The 19,289-nt window shown below is 44.9% G+C and overlaps 1 protein-coding gene across 3 annotated transcripts in view; it reads right to left on the reverse strand.

Moving 5' to 3' along the window:
• The window catches only part of LOC147428061 (cilia- and flagella-associated protein 44-like), a 250,945-nt gene that overhangs the window by 194,928 nt on the left and 36,728 nt on the right, over window positions 1–19,289 (reverse strand). For all 3 annotated transcript variants that reach the window (XR_015186080.1, XM_086497688.1, XM_086497687.1), the window contains exon 7: window positions 5,388–5,459. Coding sequence is in view for 2 of the 3 variants with exons in the window: in XM_086497688.1 (XP_086353814.1) it covers window positions 5,388–5,459 (72 nt within the window). In the remaining variant the exon portion in view is untranslated. The remainder of the gene's footprint in view (window positions 1–5,387; window positions 5,460–19,289) is intronic.

Here is a 19,289-nt window from a genome sequence, read left to right on the forward strand (position 1 = left end):
GTGGGACTCCAGATAGCCGCGGCGAGTCACTTTGTTCCAGTGGCTAGTTGCACATCGGGCTACAACAGTTGGGAGCTGGCTTGTACATAGTGGTCTCTCAGTAGCATACACAGCTTGTGACCATCCTGTGGAGAGTCAACGCCATTGTCTTTGGGATTATCCTTTGGCACAGCAGGTTTGGCTTCATGTCCTTCGGCTGATGCCAGCTCTTTCCACGACACGGCAGTACACTTGGGGGGCAGCTGCTTGGTCCACTCGCACAAGCGAGGCGCTTTAGTTTGAGTTGTCCTCCACCAACAGGATGATAGTGATGCAGGGGGGTCGACCTACACCCCAGCCTGCAATGAGAGAGAGGAGTGTTGGGAGCTCATCTGTGGCCTGACACTCTGGTTCATTTGGTGGGCCCGCTGCTTTCGCATCTTTGAGGTTTGCCCTGTACTACCAGCAGAGACTGTTCGAGATCTTTGGCTAGAGCTGGTCCATACTCTTAGAAGACAGTTTGAGAGACTCCAGGGCAGCTCCATCCACCTGCAAGAGCGTAGAGAGGCTTTCCTTCGACTCTGGCGCCCTGGGCCTTTCTTCACCATGGTCCAAGGGGTGATGAGATGGCACTACCGTCCACCTTTGTGGCTTTTCCCTCCTCCCATCTCTTGATTTAGCCTCATTGTACATATGTTGTTTTTTCATTGAGAGAGTCTCCCCCTTATGATTGTTGTAGCCCTCTCTAGAAGAGGTGGTTGTAGCCCTATGGGCAGTTTCATTAACAAATAGAAGGATCTTTTTGTTGGAAAAAAAAAAGGTCATTCGAAGTATATTGTGATGCTTGTGGTTGTAGTCTGGGTGCAGTCTTAATGCAAGAAGGCCATGTCATTGCCTATGAGAGCCGATTGTTTTCAAGGCCGGAATTGACAGCACAGATTTATGAGGCTCTAACAATCCCTATGCTTTATGCCTGTCGAACTTGACCTTCTGGCATACCAAGCAACTCCGTACAAAATCGTCCACATCCTTCTTGAGTCTCGGCCAAAAGAAGTATCGTTCCACACCTTTCAAGGTGGTGTCAATGCCGCGGTGACCCGTAAAAGGTGGACAGTGGCATTCAGTTAGAATCTTTTCTTTCAACGGCTGTGTAACGCACAACATCGTTTCCTTCATCAAGTAGCCATCCCGAATGGAATATCCCGCTACTACCTCCCCATTCTGTATTCGATTGAATACATCTGAAAAATCTGGATATGTGGCGTACTAATCGACCATGTCCTCGAAGCTTCTATGATGAATCGAAGAAATAGCAAAGACTAACGGCTTCCGAGACAAAGCATCTACCACCAAGTTCTTCTGTCCCTGTACATGGACAATCTGGAAGTGAAACGGTGACAAGTTGTTAGCCCACCGTATCTGCTTTTCCAAAAGTTGCTTCTGTGACAAGAAAGTAGCGTAAACTCTGATGATCAGTGAAGACCGTAAAATCGGCTCCGAATAGGTAGTGTCGCCACTGAGTAAGAGCATGGATAACCGCCAAAAGCTCTTTCTCCCGAAGACACAGAGTGGGCACAATGGTATCTGGACTATTATTGACAAATTTAGCAAGCAAGCTCATTTCATTCCAGTGAAGAAAACAATCAAGCTGGATCATTTAGCGAGACTATTCATTGCCCAAATATTCAGATTACATGGCATGCCTGAGACAATAGTTTCTGACAGAGATCCCCAATTCACGAGTTTGTTTTGGAAGGCTATTTGGGAGAACATTGGCACACGGTTACAGTTCTCGTCATCTTTCCACCCGCAGACAGATGGGCAATCTGAGATTGCAAATTCAGTCGTACTGGATTTATTGAAGTTTTTTACATTTCTGATCAGAAAACTCAATGGGAAAAGTTTTTGCCCTTGGTGGAATTTGCCTATAATAACACAATCCACTCTTCGACAGAGAAGGTTCAATTTGAGATTGTTGAAGGTGCTACAAAGGTTCCATCCTTCCTAAGCATGAAAGATAAGATTTTTGAAGCCGACAAGTACACGAGGGACTTGGACACTGCTTCTGCCAAGGTCCGGGAGGCTTTAGCGAAATCTCAGGAAAGACACCAAAAGGCAACAGATCGACCCCGTCGCAATTTGAAATTAAAGGAAGAATATTGGGTGCTCTTACGATTTGAGAAGGCACACTTGAGAAAGAAAAAGGGAAAGGAGCGGCTTTTTCCAAAGCTTAGCATGAGATATTATGGACCTTTCCAGATAAAAGAAAAGATAAATGATATCTCCTTTAGAGTGAAGCTGCTTGATACTTGGAGAATTCACAATGCTTTTCATGTGAGTCTCTTGAAGCCTTTTAAAGGCGATGTGTCCGATGATGGGGAGCCAGATGAGCAACCAAAAGTGGAGGAAAGCGCGGAGATACTCGTTCCAGAACAGATAAAGATAGAAAGATTAAAGGTAAAGTGATTAGGCGGTCCTTGGTTAAATTCAAGAACTATCCTGCATTGGATGTGAAGTGGATGGAGGAGGAGGACCTAGCAAATACTCCTCAGATTGTGGAACTTTACCTTGAAGCATTTGGTTTAGCATATTCTACTCCGATAAAACCCCGATTCAGCATGGGCGAATCTAGTGTAGCGGGTTTGCACAAGAGGGGAGTCACTCCGCTCCTTTGTCAACAGATTGCCCCGATTTTTGATATAGAGTCACTGATGTCCATTTGGGTTTCAGGGATATTGCTGAGCTGACAGTATTCTGCTGTATGACTTTATGAATTGGAATTCCCAAAAATGATACTGATTGATTTGTACTTGACTTGTTTGAGTGCAGGAACTGAAAGAAGAAATGACTGCAACATTTCGGTCTCATAAATCTCTATAGACATGATTGTAATATGGATTAGTTAATCGGGCATCTGTGAGGTCCCGACTAGCTCTAGATGCGATTGCTAAATACGTTGCCGATTAATCATGGTCTAAGATTTGGAATGATTTTGAATGTGATTTGTCATGTGATGTCCTGTGATGTCAAGTGATGTCCTATGATGTGACTGCCGATTGGTACATGTGCTAGATGTGTTGTGCCTAGTGCGTCGGTACTAACAGCCAGTGTCTGCTAAGACAGTTTTGCAGGCATAATCGAGGGCAATTACAATGCTTTCAAGAGGGGGGTATGTCACAAACTAGTGACGTGGCAACTCCCTAAGTTGTCCTAGCTTATGGGCTAAGTGGCGAGGGGACCCCTGCGGACACAAGAATAAAAAGAAAGAAAGCGCTGAATTCTGTTGATGTGGCTGGCGTACGGATCTCCGCAATTCGCGCTGACTGTCCGTACAGCCTGCCGAAAATTGCGCTGACAGCTTTTTGCAGATTTTGGGATAATTGCTTTTGAGTGAGAAGCTTTTCAGGTTAATGCTTTTGGGGCTCTGCTTTTGGGCATCCCTTGTACCAGTAACTAAGTGGGCTAGGCCTCACTGCTCAGAGCATCTGGACACAGAGTCTGAGAGTGAGCACCTACCCACTCTCTTGTACTTTGAACATATATTAATACAAAAAGAATACCGAAAGGGGCGCCAATCTTTGGGGCCAATATCTCTAGGCACGGAACTACGCCGGGCCATGTCGACCTAATTGTGAATTGTGAATTGTTTTGAAGTGAATCTCTGCTGTGTCGCCGTAGAATCTTGACTTGGGGTGTCCAAGTTTGTTACAGACACCGTGGCAAGACCATCGCCACCATAGTTTGGCAATAGATGTAGCTGGACTGGGATATTTTGCTAGCCATTGGTGGCTCTCTATGATTGTAGATATGTGTAGTTGGTTCTAGTCGTCGTAGGCATCATGTACTTTTTATGGTCTTGCGTCTTGAGCCTCATGTCTTGGGTCCAGCACCACAGATCTGCACTCTCCCTGCACGTTGGAGCCTCGACACCCCCCATTGTACCTATGAGTCCTGGGCTTGAAGCTAAGTGTGCTGCCAGCTAGAGTCTGTACGGGTTCCATGAGTTAGTCGAGTTCCATGGTGTTCCAAGTCTATTGTTATGTCTTTTCCACTTTTTGTCCATTTTTGTGTTGTGTTTCCTTTCCGTTGGAGTGAGGTTTCACGCATATTGCACTGAGGAGCACCCAGTGTAGAGAGCATGACACACTGTTCCTGCTACATGATAGAAAATTGGTCTAGGGTTTGGTGCTTGAGGGCACATGTAAACACAAAGCTCCACTCTATCCAGTCGTTCATAACATGTCAACCAGTGGCATCAACCTCTCGTCATGGATCAGTGAATGGCACAACCCTACATGTCTATGAAGGCAATGGTCATGCGAAGCAAGGCTATCAGTTACTTTAAATGATGTCTGTGCCTCATGTATGGTCACACCTGCAATAGTGATTTGTCTTTTAGGTAGTTTTTTGTGACTGCAGATTTTAGCATAGTTGCATCAGTTATATGTAGCTGATAACCATTCTTCGAGTGTCACATCTCAAGATGTGATCCTCTACAGCATAGAAGTCACAGCTCTATGCTGATCCTTTCCTACAAAAATAGTGCCACTGATACAATGTACAAACTTACTTGTGAATGACACTTATTTGTACCATACCATACTTCAATAGTTGTACCAGTTCGTACCCAAACACTGACCTTTTTCCACCTTCGATAGGGCAGATTTTGATCCTTTTACAATATTCACCATCATTAGACCATTTTCTTCAAGGAGTTTTGTGTCTATCAGAAATGGCCTTTTGAACTGGGGATTCCAGAAAAGTGCACTTCAGATTACAATCGTGCCACTTGCGAATGCAGTTTTGCTAGTTTTGACTAGGGGTTGTTGAGAGTTCCCATCCCCTCATAAAACTGTCCTCTTTTCCTCAGTGAAATTGATATTCCTTTCTAGCCGCCCAACAGTGGCATTTAGTGCATGATACCAATATACCCTCTAAAGCCCATTCCATAACAAGTGTGGTTGGTCTAAGCGGGGTGCTCTCAGCATATAGCAGATATACATGCCATATCAATTATGTGGGTAAAGGGTTGGTCATGTGGCTTCAAGTATTGCCCAAATAGTGGAATCCAAACTTTCAAAGTGAAAATTATGCTTCAATAGAGAAAATGAGATATGAACTGCATCAAAATATCAAGAGACCTTGTATGAGCATAGTGCAACGTTTGTGAGCTAGGATTGTTGGAGTCCCAATACTACCCATTTTTGGGCTTCTACATATTTATATACTTTTACATGTGCTAGCATAGGCTAGTAAGAATCTTTTGGTGTGGCTTGCCATGCCTCCTCACAACAAGTGTGGACTACGAATCCATGTAAGGTGTTCAGAAAAATCAGCAAGTGTGTTTACTAGTTCTACTTATCAGAAAATGCATATACACAATGTCTCCATGCAAGAACATCAATCACCTTTCCATCAGGTAGCTCCACAAATGCGCAAATATCACTAAGGGGCACTTGGCCAAACTTCCCAATAAGACCCTACAAAAATTCAAACACCAACAATTTAAAGCATTCTCAAGATCACAAAATCATTAACTTGCAAAATTAAAGAAGAATACTATAAAGATTGGAGAACATATGGCATGAAAAGCATGCAACCAAGCACTAGTCAATCCAAGTATTAAAGCTCTTCAAACAAAAAGACTAAAACGTGAGATCTAAAAGGAAATGGAGGAGGAAAGTGATACGCATGCACCACGGCAAGCCGCGTTTGCGCATGTGGAAAAAGGAGCGGAAAACAGTGGCTGAGATGGAGAATGCACACAGTCTCGTTGAGTGCAATAACTCCTTGATGTGTTAGGGGACTGATGAATGGAAACGGGTAGTGAGCCATGACCAAGGCTGCTGTAGCAAGGCTACAGTGTCACTTGCACTGGACAAGCAGTTACAGTTGGTCTTGGGTTCACATTGGGTGGACTCTCATTTGGGTAGTGACACATGGCAGACACAAGGAGCGGTGATCTAGTGGACACCGTGGCCAGTTCACTACCACCATAGTTCGGAGATAGACGTAGCTCGATTGTCAGCGACATTTTGTTAGCCGTTGGCTACTCTTTATGGTTGTATATATGCTCAATTGGTTCAAGTGGCCGTATGCTTCCTAGACGTTCTATGAGTCTAGAGCCTTGAGTCTTGTGTTCAGTCTAGCACCGCACATCTGCACTCTCCTTGCACACTTGGATCCTCGACAGCTCCATTAAACCTACAGTGGAAACGATCCTAAAGAATACCTTTCAACAAGTGCCGCTCTATGACATGCTTCGGTCAGATGCGGGTTTTCGAAGTGACACCCTTGCTGTTATTCAATTGCTATACCCTGAAGCAGGTCTTAGTGGCGGTCACCTCCCATTGCAACCATCAGAGTCCTATATGATCTCCAACCCCGTTGCTCCCCTCACTGATTATCGAAGCCCTTGTCTCACATGTCCATCTTGGGGTGGAAATTCTCACGTGTGAGTGTGGATGGTAGATCTCGTATCAACCTCATGCCTGAGTTCACTATGTCGGCATTAGGTCTACAGCCTACCCGACCCGCCCCCTTCACAATTACTTTGGCCGACCAGAGGACAAGGTCCTCTACTCGCTGATTATCTTTGAATTCTCATAAATGATTTCTCAAAATTCTCCGGCACTCAATGTTCCACCACCCCAGTGGAGAATTTGGAGGAGCACCTAGCTCAGCTCTCTCCAATCGTCCTCAAGTGCAAGGAGGTGGCCTTAAGCTCAATCCTAACAAATGCCACTTTTTGATCACTCAAGGTATGTTTTTGGGTCATGTGGTATCTGCCAAAGGTTTAGCTCCTGACCATGATGAGATAGTGGCAATCATCAAGTTGCCTCCCCCAATCAACCCCAAGGATGTTCAGAGCTTTGTAGGCCACACAAGTTATCATCACGTTCATTCCTATGTATGTGGTTGTTGCCCAGCCCCTAACCCGCCTAATCAGTGTTGCCATACCCTTTCAATGGTCAGCCCAAGCTTTTGCTCACCTAAAAGAGCGCCTGACTGAGGCACTATTTTAGTTTCCCCAGAGTGGTCTCTCACTTTTCATGTACATACCGATGCTAGTAAGAGTGTTGTGGGTGTTGTTCTGACTCAACCTAGCAAAGAATTCAACCTTGATCGCCCCATTCATTATGCAAGTCACCAGTTCACCAAAGCCAAGCGCAACTGCAACACAACAAAGAGGGAAGGTTTGGCTATTGTTTATGTACTATAAGAATTCCGTCATTATTTATTGGGTGTTCACTTCATAGTTATTACTGACCATCATGCTCTGCATTATTGGCTGAATAAGCCACAAGTTGTAGGCCCGGTTTGAAGGTGGCTACCTCTATTTCAGGAGTTTGATTTTGAGGTAGTTCTTCGCGCCGAGAAGCATCATGTCTTGTCCGACCAGCTCTCTCAAGAACAAACAGGTGAAGAAGCTACAAGTTTGTTGAGGATGAATTCCCAGATATCAAACTCTTCAGCGTGGACGACCTTGGAATGGTATGGCGATGTATTGCATTTGTTGTCCATAGCTTATACCCAGAGAATGCCTCTCCCTTGCATAAAAGAAGACTACTGCTAGCTCTATCATGACCCCTCTTTTGAGCATGTTGAGTTGGGACAATGAGCTTTTTCCAAAGGTGAGAGGCCACACCCTTACTGCCACTCGGCTAGGTCATGCTATGGAAATGACAACCTTTCCCTTTGTGAAATCAGCTACCCATACGTACTCTCACCTCTCGAAAGAAGCGATCATCAAGGCATGCCACGACTTTTTTCATCCAGGTCAGTCCGAGTACCAGCAGAATAAAGAGATTATGGCAATCTTCAAGTACTATGTAACGGAATTGGACTATGAACATTGAGAATAGCAGAATTTGAAGAACTGAAGTGAGCATTTTTATGAGAATACTTTGAGAAAATAGAGAGAGAACTTAATTAGAGGTAGCAACATAACCATTATACTTAATTAGCTTGGCATGAACAATACAGAGAATCAAAGAACTTGACAACAATTGAGGACCGGATTTATGTGGAGCCGGTCCCCCTCCAAAAGGCTTTTGTATTATAGCTTCTCCCATAAAGAGAGACTTGGTACAATACAAGCCTTGTGTTCCTTGAGACCTTGATGGTGCAATGAAGATAGAGAGCTTCATGCACCACAATTATGCCCGTAACTTAATCTAATGAAAGCATTAACTTATTCCCGGCCTCGGTCGCAAGACCTCAAACACCTTCGAAGGTGGAGAGAGAGTAGGAAATGAGGGTAGGGAAGAGGAAGAAGAAGTAACATACGAGAAAAAAGTAGTGTCCTTTCATACCATCACTATCACGAGGACGTGGCAGCTGTTAACTATGTCACAAGGACGTGGCAACTGCTAACTTTAGTTGTTGGCTTCTTTCCAATGGGTTTTGTTTTAGTTTTGAGACCCTCTTTTTGAAGTAGCAAACGGTCGGACATTGTATGGCCAATGTGAACGGTAGTTTCACCCGTAAACGGGAAGTGGTCGGCACTAGAATTTGTATAGTAAGAGGATGTCTAGGCTCAAAGCAAGATCATATAGGTCCCCCCCCGTCGCACTTAGCAAGTTTTGGATACTAGGAAGTGAACTCAATAAAGGCATAAAGTCAAGGTGGGACTACCAACTGAAAGTATCCAATAGTTGGGCCACATTGCACTTTTGGATGCGGTCCCAATGAGGATAGATGGTCACAAGATCATTGGGAGCCCAACGGAATCGTTTCCTAAAATTTAGGAAACTGCTATTTTGGGCCGTGAAATATGTTCGCGTCATTACCTCCGGTATGACTAGGGGAACATTTTACAACTCTGTCGCGAAGTCAACTGAGCGACCAGTTGGAAGATTTTTAGGCGGCAAACCCGAAACGGGAAAATGCTTGTAAATGCGCCAAGTGGCAATTTTTTATGAACTTGCCTCATGCAGAAAAATGGGCGCTGAATTTTAAGTTGGGAAGAGGCTTCATTTGGTTTTTGTCACAGGTTAAGAGCTATGGAGTGCTTTCTTTCCCTCCCATGTACAGTGTGGTGCTAGGAGTGAGGCCCTGCACGCTACACGCTACTCTCTCTCTCCCCTACGTGCAGTTATGTGATGCCCCACACGAGGGCTCTTCATTTGACTGACGTACAGCTGCGTGGGTTCATGCTTTTGTGCTGAGGCAAGAGCCTCCTTGAGCAGGAACAGGGGTAGCTAGCTGCTACTCCAAAGCAGGCATCGGTGAGAGCAGGCATCGGTGAGGGTCATAACCTCACCGTACAGGTGCAAATTCAGCGCCGTGTATGTGCAGAAAATTGACTGTTTTTCAGCCATAAGGACGCCAAAACCCTTGGGAATCGTGCCCCACTGGCAAAGGACAACTAGGGGACTGTTTGGGGCTGAAAACAGAGCAAAAACCAATAAATACAGCATGCTGAATTTACTGTTTTTGGGAAGGGATCAGAGGTATACACTAGTGCAAGTGAGATCCAGCAGGGGAATTGAATTCGCGCAAGTTTTGGGGCTGTTATGCTGCTGAAATTTGGCCAAATCAGGTGGTATCTAGCGGGATACAGGTAAAGGATTCCCATGACTCTATTTTGTAATTTACCCTCTCAAGTACAAAGAAATACCGAAAGGGGCACCAATTTTGAGGCCTACAGGTTGTCGGCGTCTTCTCGGAGCATTCTAGCTTCCGAGCCGTGTGTGTGATTAAGTATTAATTCCCGTCGCAGCTTTCCTTTGCAAAGTGCTCTGTGTGTGTCTAAAGTAAAGAATTTCAGGTGAAAGCCAACACCTACCACCCTACGGGCCGGTTTCAACCACTCATAGTGCTTAGCATAGCATAGTAACTTAGTAATGGAGATGAAGAAGATGGCAAGCATAATATTGAAGCATGGCTCTTGGTTGGATTTGCAATCCATAGCCAAGAGTGTTGGTGTAGGCTCTCAGCTTCTCAAGCTTCGAGAAGAAGCTCTTGCACTTTCACATAGTGATCATGTATAAAATGAGTGTGTGAGAGGGTGAGGGTGTATACCCCCTCAAGCAAGCCCCTTGCTTAGCTTGGTCGACCCCCCCTTGTAGCTCAAGCTTGAATATGATTGGACCCCTGTAATCCTAGCCAATCACATGCATAAAGCATATCAAGCAACAAGGGTAGCATTAGGACAAGTGTTCTCCTTACCCCTTTGAGAGAGAGGGCTTGATAATATCTGGATATTTGATTAATTAATCTAAATGCTCATTGAACCCCTCTTTAGCCTAGCCAATAGGATTCAAGCACACCATGTGGATAAGCGTGGGGAGAACCTCACGTGTCCATGTGGCCCTTGAGGAAGGGGTGCCCTTTGGGTGAGTGAGAGGTTAAGTCAAAACATTCCCCTAGCTTTGGACTCGCCCCCTCCTTTGTACGGCACCTCTTTGACTCAAGCACCTTACCATCCAAGTATGGGAAGCTTCTCAAGCACCTTAGTAAACAAGTACAGGCTTAGTATGAGCATGGGTTTTCTCTCTCTCATGCCCCTAGCTTGTAGGCTCGTCCCCCCTCAGCTTTAACTTGGACTTGAGTCTTAGACACCTCAGGCACAAGGCCAGCTTGGCCAAGGACCTTAGCCATCAAGCATGCCTAGCACTTTAACTATTAAACACCTAAAGCATGGGCCTAGCTTAACCTAAGGCCCTAGGTCTAAGGACTTTTGGCACTAACCTTTGGAGGTCTTTAATAAAGCTAACCCTAATGTCTTTCAAGCTCCATTAGTTGGCATTGCTCTTTGACAAACCATCTCCCATTTGGACCCATTCCCTTTGGTCCCGTGTTGAGATAGATCCATCAGCACATGTCTATATTCTAACTCTTGTTCCGATTTATTTTCCCACATGAAATGATGAGTTCAATATCAGAAAATCATTTGGGTTAGTTAGATATTTTATGACGTACTATTTCCTCATGCAAGATGCCAAACAGAGGATATGAAAATTCTGCATCCCCACTACTTTTCAACATCATGATGGTCTTTACTACCTGGTACATAATTTGCCCTATGGATTTCATCAGATATTGTTCACATAACTGTAGTCGAGGGCAAAGGGATTAAGAGCAAAGGTGCAATCAACTCGAGTGAGCTTCCAGTGCTTTGCAGCCCCAATGTTGGCCTAGGAAATCAATATTCATGTTAGCCCTTCAAAGGTGGAAGACACAAAGAAAGTCTCTGGGAAGTGCTGCAGATCATGCGAAGAAAAAAAAAGGCACAAAGTCGTGAAGGACAGGGTTGAGTCTCTCCTTCCCTTGCTTTAGTCAGAGAGCCGGACTCGTCTGACACACATCTCACGCCCATCTTACTTTGCCACCGCTCCTGTTTTCATTGTACCTATGGTCAATTCTTCTATCCCCGGCTCGATCTCTTCAGGCATTACCTCTCTGGGAGAATCTACTCTTGTAGTTATATTTGAACTCACTCCTTTACCAACGCCTCTCGCTACCACTGTTATCTTCACTCCTGCCACAGCTACTACCTCTCAGATACCACTTGTTGCTATTGCTTCGTCGCCTCTCCTTACCTCACGTTCACCTACCGCTCCTGTCGAGCGCTCCCCTGCATTACATGTCCAGAGCCCCACACCAATTGCCACTATGTTGGATCTTAGACTCCAATTGCGGCAGACTCAGCTTCGTTGTCAGGCTATCTGCGGAGATCTTGCAGGATTCCAAAATTGTTATAGCTATCATTGAGCTTGGCACAAAGAGGTTAGTTGCTAACTCACCAGCTGCATGCAGCCACTTATCCAGCCATGGAGGGATCCTTGCATGTGGCTGAGAGCATTATAGCATTAAATCTTTGCTTTGCATCAGGCTTTGCGCGTGAAATCCCAAATTATTGATGATTTGAAAGTTCAAGTTCAAGGGTTTCGTGAAATGCTATTGCAAGGGGATATGGGGGCTCAGCAGCTGAACACACGAGATTAGGCTGTGTTGAGTCTCAGCAGTTCAACTATATTCACCAAGGGTTTCAACAACAACCAGCCTATATGCAACAGATTCAGCCAACACACAGAGTTCCTTGTGAGGGATTTGTTGGCGCACATCGCCATGGCCGTGTCAGTCGGTGAGCTTAGTGCGGTTCACGGCAGGTGCTTCCATCTGCTCCTGAGTAGGTGGCTGCTCCTTTCACAAAAGCCCAGTTTGTAGAAAGCAAGGTACAGCCGCCCATAGTTCAGCACGCTTCCACGATAGATCTTATGGCTCCACCTCCAGAGGCAGATACTTTGGGTGTTGCAATGATGATGACACACTCTCTTGGTTGAAGATACGCAATTCCTTTCAATTGTCTTGGTCTACATAATTATTTCCCGGGTCTTCTCTCACCGAGACGATGAGTGGTTTTATGGCGCAAGCAACTTGTAGCAGGGCTAGAGTGTCACTTGCACTAGATAGGTAGTTACAATTTGTCTTGGGTTTACATTGGGTGGACTCTCGTTTGGGTAGTGACACGTGGTAGAAACAGGGAGTGGTGGTCTAGTGGACACCATGGCCAGTTCACCACCACCATAGTTTGGAGGTAGATGTAGCTGGACTGTCAAGGATATTTATTAGCCGTTGGCTACTCTTTATGGTTATATACATGCTCAGTTGGTTTTAGTCGTCGTATGATTCCCAGACGTTCTATGGTCTAGCGTCTTGAGTCTTGGATCTTGTGTCCAGCACCGCATATCTGCACTCTCCCAACACATTGGAGCCTCGACACCCCCATTGTACCTATGATTGGGCTTGCAGTTGAGTGTGCAGCCAACCAGAGTCTGTACTAGTTTCATGAGTTAGTCGAGTTTCATTGAGTTGGAGTCTACTGTTGTGTCTTTTGATTTTGCTTTGCTCTATTGCTCTATAGTTTTTACATTCTGATGGAGTGAGAAGCACATTACACTGAGGAGCACCAACAGTAGAAAGCGTGACACATTACATTGAGGAGCACCGACAGTAGAGAGCACGATCCACTTTTCCTGCTACAGTTGGTCCCTGAGAATCTTGTTCAGGGCTAGACTATAATAAGATGTGAAGGAGCGAAAAGCTCTCTGAGTGCAGGCGATGGGGGCACGAAGTTGCAGATGAACGAGAGAGAGAAATCGACGCAGGCCTTTTGCGTGTGTTGTTCGGCGCACCTTTCAGTGTTTTTGTTTTATTATTTTAGGGTACATATTATAAGGGTCACTTAAGTGACCCTAGGGGTGGTTCACACCCAAAGAATAAGTGAGTATACAAATATACGGGAGGGGTGGCAAGAGGGTCTTTAGACCCAACAATCTCCCACTTAAAAGCCCGATGTGGTACCTTTAAGTAACTCCACTAAGTGTAAGCAATGTTGATGTTGTGTCTTAGCAAGACACTTAGTGAGAACATTAGTTGGGTTATCCTGTGTTCTGACCTTTGTCAATGTGACAAGGCCATCATCCAATATCTGTCGTATAAAATGGTACCGAACATTTATGTGTTTGGTACAAGCATGAAACATGGCATTCTTAGCCAGGCATGCAGCACTTTGATTATCACAACCAAGCACTGGAGCATGTGCTGGAAGACCAAAAGTCCTCACAAGACGACCAAGCCAGATGGCTGCTTTCGAAGCTTCTTTGACTGAAATATATTCAGCTTCTGTAGTGCTCAGTGCGACAATCTTTTGCAATCTTGAACACCAAGAAATAGCTCCACCAGTGAATGTAAAGACATAACCACTAGTAGATCTCCAAGTGTCAAGATCTCTTGCCATGTCTGAATTACAGAATCCCCACAACAATGTACCCTTTCCATGACATATGCATGTGTCATGTGTACCTTTCACGTACCTGAAAATGATCTTCAATGCCTCCCAATGTGGTTTGCCAGGATTAAACATAAAACTACTAACAACTCCCACTGCATACGCAATGTCCGATCGTGTAGCAACCATGGCATACATCAAAGAACCACGGGTTGATGCATAAGGAATGCTTTTCATAGCATGGACAGCTGCATCATCTTTTGGGCAATCATGCTTGCTAAGCTTTGTGTGTGGTGGCAAAGACACACCCAGAGGCTTAGCATCAGCCTAAATCTTTCAAGCACTTTCTTGATATACTTGTCTTGAGAAAGGAATAAAAGACGATTCTTTCTATCCCTTGCAATGCGCATACCCAAAATATGTTCAGTTACACCCAAATCTTTCATTGAGAAAGCTGAATTCAGCTCCTTTTTCAAAGCATTCAAATTTTCCTTATGCTTGCCTGCAATCAACATATCATCCACATATAGGACTAGCACAATAAGACTACCCTCAGGAGCCTTTTTAGTGTAAAGGCAGTGATCTGCATGATTGCGTTAGAACCCATGGTTAAGCATAAAAGTATCAAACTTCTTGTACCATTGTCTAAAGGCTTGTTTCAGTCCATACAAGCTGCGTTTTAGTTTGCATACCAAATGCTCTTTCCTTGGAATGACAAAACCCTCAGGCTTCTGCATGTACAGCTCCTCATCCAAGTCACCATGTAGGAAAGCATTGATTACATCCATTTGATTTAACTCTAAATCCAAGATAGCACATAAAGCAAACAAAGCATGGAGCGTAGACATCTTCACCACATGTGAAAATATCTCTTGAAAATCCATGCCTTCCTTTTGTGCATAACCCTTAGCAACCAAATGTGCTTTGTACTTGGGTTTGTCATCAACACATTTAACATTAAACCCACCCTTTGTTAGGAACAGCTTTCCTACCTTTGGGCAAAGGCACAAGCTCCCATGTATTATTTGCATATAGTGACTACATCTCAGATTTCATAGCAAGCTTCCACTTACTTTTGTCTTCACAAGCTCCCCCTCATCAGTCAACAAAATGAAATCCATAGATGGCTGAAACCTCTCTTGCTGCTCATTTTCAGCATTAAAAGGAATCAAATTTTCAGCCAAAGGTGGCTTTATGGCTGGCTGATTATGCTAAAACTTAACTTTCTTCTTGTCAATGACTTCATGTGTAGCATTTTTCAGCAACTTAACCTCATGAAAACTACATCTCGGCTACGTATTAACTTCCTGTACTGAGGTATCCAAACTCGGTAACCCATCTCTCCCTCATCTCCATATCCCATGAAGATGCCCTTGATAGATTTCAGGTCAAGTTTGGTCCTCTGATCAACAGGTCTATGCACAAATGCATCGCAACCAAAAACTCATAAATGGTCATATGAAGCCGGTTTGCCAGACCAAACCTCTTCAAGGAAGCCATTATCTAACGGACGATTTGGAGAGCGATTGTGCACATGAACTGCCGTTTTAATTGATGCACGCACAAGAGTTCCATTGAATCATTCGTGATTCAAAATTCATGATTCGATATCAGGTTCATTTGGGAGTTGTAATTGCTCCAAAAATCATCTCATTCTCGATTTTCACCTGTTATCTACACACAAATAGCAAGTTCTTCAAGAAAACATTAATTTCATATATAAATTAGATTCATCTTCGGAAATCAACTCTTCATTCACACACTTAGTTCATACTGAACGCAGTGTTTCAATCCTACTCATCTCATCCGTCTAGTAGTCTTGATACACCTAGATCCCTGTGTAACCATCTCATCCCGCAAGAACTCTTGATGCGCTCACCACAGTATCCAGTAATCTCTTGAGGGAGATTGGTTGCGGACAACATGCATCTCACTCTCTCACAGATTGTGCGATTATATCTTTCAGCCACACCATTTAATGATGGATTCATAGACACAGGAGACACCCATTTTTGGGCTTCCCGTCCCCACTTTTTCGTCTCCACTTGCCGTCCCAGCCTCTTTTTTACACTAAAAATCCATTTGAGCCCCGTTCCGCGTCCCCACTCCTCCACATGCGTCCCTTGTGACTATGGATAAATTATACGGGGCTGTCAATTCCCACTTAATGCCATGCATTTCACAAAAGCTGTTAAACTCACGTGATACATACTCTCCCCATTATCCGTCCTAATAGATTTTAACTTAAGTCCTTTCTATGTGGTCACAAATGCATAAAATTTTTTAAATGAGTCAAGCACATCACTTTTACTCTTTAGTACATACACCCATGTCTTTCTACTATGATCATCAATGAAAGACACAAAGTATCGTGCACCTCCATGTGAATGCACAGGCATAGTGCAAACATCAGAATGTGCTAAATCAAGAACATGCAATTTGCGAGTGACACCAGAGGAATAAGAGAACTTCACTTGCTCTCCATAGATACAATCATTACAAAAATTAAGGCCAGGGCAGGGGCAGGGGCAGCGGGTGAGGGAGAGAAATGAAATGAAATGTTATATTAAAGTCTTCAAAAGGCCAAAGTGACCTATGAGACCAGAAAGTTACAATGTGGTGGATCTGATACAAAGTCAGAGTAACAAGATGACAAAATGACAGAATGACAAAATAAAATACTATGGAATCCTAAACTGCTAGGTGTGAACTAAGCAGCTAAACAGCTAGCTGGGATAGCTAGATCACAGGAGATCCAGCATCGGTCGTTGGCGGATCTCATCAATCTCCTCCATGGTCAGTAGTCTGACTGGGCATCGTGCATGTCGAGCCAAAGTGACCCGAATCCTCTGATGCAACCTCCGTTGATGCTATGTAGTCCTCCGCAGTCGTGGGCGTCTGGATCTCCCCAGCTCAGTCGATCAGTGTGCCTTTGGTGTAAGGCGACGAGCTCTGCTCTGGTAGTAACTCCTCCGGGTGTCCATTGGTAGCTCTAAAGAAGTCTGTGATCTGTCTCTAAGACTGGCTAGCCTCTCCTCTCATCAGGCTCTCTCTGTGTCTGCGCAGCTCGAGCAAAAACAAACCCAGGCATCTCTGATCCTCGTACCGCATGACTCTAGAGAATGGTCCAAAGCCCTCTTTGAACAAGCAATGGAAGCGACCTCGTATCTCGTAGTAGACGGAGCAGTGACATGTGTAGTGCAACTCTGTCTCAGGCTCGATGTCCCACAGGGGGCATGTCCTAGCCTCTGGTGGTACTCCGCTGTATCTCCCAGTCTCGATCCGCAGCTCGTGTGAAGATGTGCGTATCTGGCCAATAGCACATCGTATCCCATGAGACAAGTGGGTGTCCATGTATCTGGGCCTCGTCACAAAACCATCCTCCGTAAGCTGGAGAAGATGCTCTCTGTAGAAAGCCATCTTCGTGCCCAGCTCCTGTGCTGGCTATATCCATGTCCTCTTGGTGTCTAGGTGAGTCAAGTCCTGGCGAATGAGCCTGGTGATCTCGAACTGTGTAAGAGTCAAAGAGGGAGCATCCAGTGAGTACTGGAAGGGAGGCAATCTGTCTATGTTGAACCCATGCGCCTGAAACCATGATGTCATCTCGCCATACCAGCATGTTGTATCTCCCTGCATGGCTAACTGTTGAGAGGACTCAAGTGCAAGGCGTGCATATCTATCTCCGGGAAGTTCCCACATGCGGTGTATGAAGGAGACAGATCTGGTGAGCGCCTCAACCACTAGTGGTGGGGCAGCTAGCTCTGCTCATACAATAGCACGTGGTACTGAAGCCTTGGCTCTAATGAGCTGGGAGATCATAGACACCAGAGGCTTCTCCATGTCCCCCCATCCATCACTACGGCCAGTCCTCCCGTGATGATCCAGTGAAGGTTCCCAAATCTCAGCTCCATAAAGCAATGCAGAAGCCACCAAAGTGTCAAAGAGCCAGAGCTTCGTCCGAGGCTCCTGAAACTAAACCTGTGAACACATCCTATCCGATCTACCCAATGCTGCATGGGCTCTGGTCAATCTAGTCTCTATTGCCCTTCTCAATGAAAATGCACAGAGAGAGAGAGAGAGAGAGAGAGAGAGAGAGCGGGAGCGCAAGGGCAGCGGGTGCGGGTGCAGAGCAGGGCAGCGAGAGAGAGAGAGAGAGAGAGAGAGAGAGAGAGAGAGAGAGAGAGAGAGAGAGAGAGAGAGAGAGAGCAGGGGCAGCGGGTGCGGGTGCGGGTGCGGGTGCAGAGCAGGGCACACAGAGAGAGAGAGAGAGAGAGAAATGAAATGAAATGAAATGTTATATTAACGTCTTCAAAAGGCCAAAATGACCTATGAGACCAATCAGTTACAAAATAGTGAATCTAATACCATGTCTGGGTACAAAAGAACTAGAAAAGAACTAGAAGTGGAACAAAATACTACTACTACTACTACAATCTAAAACTACGTGGGTGTAGCAGCTGATACAATAGGTACCCGGTAAACTGGATGTAACAGTGTGTGAAACAGAGAGAGAGAGAGAGAGAGAGAGAGAGAGAGAGAGAGAGAGAGAGAGAGAGAGAGAGAGAGAGAGAGAGATGAAAATGAAATGAAATGTTATATTAATGTCCTCAAAAGACCAAAGTGACCTATAAGACCAGAAAGTTACAATGTGGTGGATCTGATACAAAGTCAGAGTAACAAGATGACAAAATGACAAAATGACAAAATAAAATACTATGGAATCCTAAACTGCTAGGTGTGGACTAAGCAGCTAAACAGCTAGCTGGGATAGCTAGATCACAGGAGATATAGCATCGGTCGCTGGCGGATCTCATCAATCTCCTCCATGGTCAGTAGTCTGACCGGGCGTCGTGCATGTCGAGCCAAAGTGACCCGAATCCTCTCATGCAGCCTCTGTCGATGCTGTGTGAGAGAGAGAGAGAGACAGAGAGAGAGAGAGAGAGAGAGAGAGAGAGAGAGAGAGAGAGAGAGAGAGAGAAATGAAATGAAATGAAATGTTATATTAACGTCTTCAAAAGGCCAAAATGACCTATGAGACCAATCAGTTACAAAATAGTGAATCTAATACCATGTCTGGGTACAAAAGAACTAGAAAAGAACTAGAAGTGGAACAAAATACTACTACTACTACTACAATCTAAAACTACGTGGGTGTAGCAGCTGATACAATAGGTACCCGGTAAACTGGATGTAACAGTGTGTGAAACAAAGATGGAAGAAATGGTGAGGATCCATCCTCATCTGCACTCTGGATGTCGAGAGAGTATGGCTCGAATCTTCTGTTGTAGTCTCCGTCGATGCTGTGTAGCTCCTCTCCTCAGTCGCGGTCGTCTATATCTCTGTAGCTCCAATGCTCGGTCGATGAGAGTGCCAGTAGTGGTCGAATGAGTGTGGGACGAGCTCTGCAGTGGTGGCTGCTCCTCTGGTTGTCCCATATCTAGTGAAAAGAAATCTGTAATGTGTCTCTGGGACTGCCTCTCTCTAGCTCTCCCCAGTAAAGTGTCTCTATACCTGTGTAACTCAAGTAGATATAGTCCAAGACATCTCTGATCCTCATAACTCATGACCCTAG

This window comes from Adiantum capillus-veneris, chromosome 23 (genome assembly GCF_014529385.1).
Source record: "Adiantum capillus-veneris isolate H3 chromosome 23, ASM1452938v2, whole genome shotgun sequence".
NCBI classification, from domain to species: Eukaryota; Viridiplantae; Streptophyta; class Polypodiopsida; order Polypodiales; family Pteridaceae; genus Adiantum; species Adiantum capillus-veneris.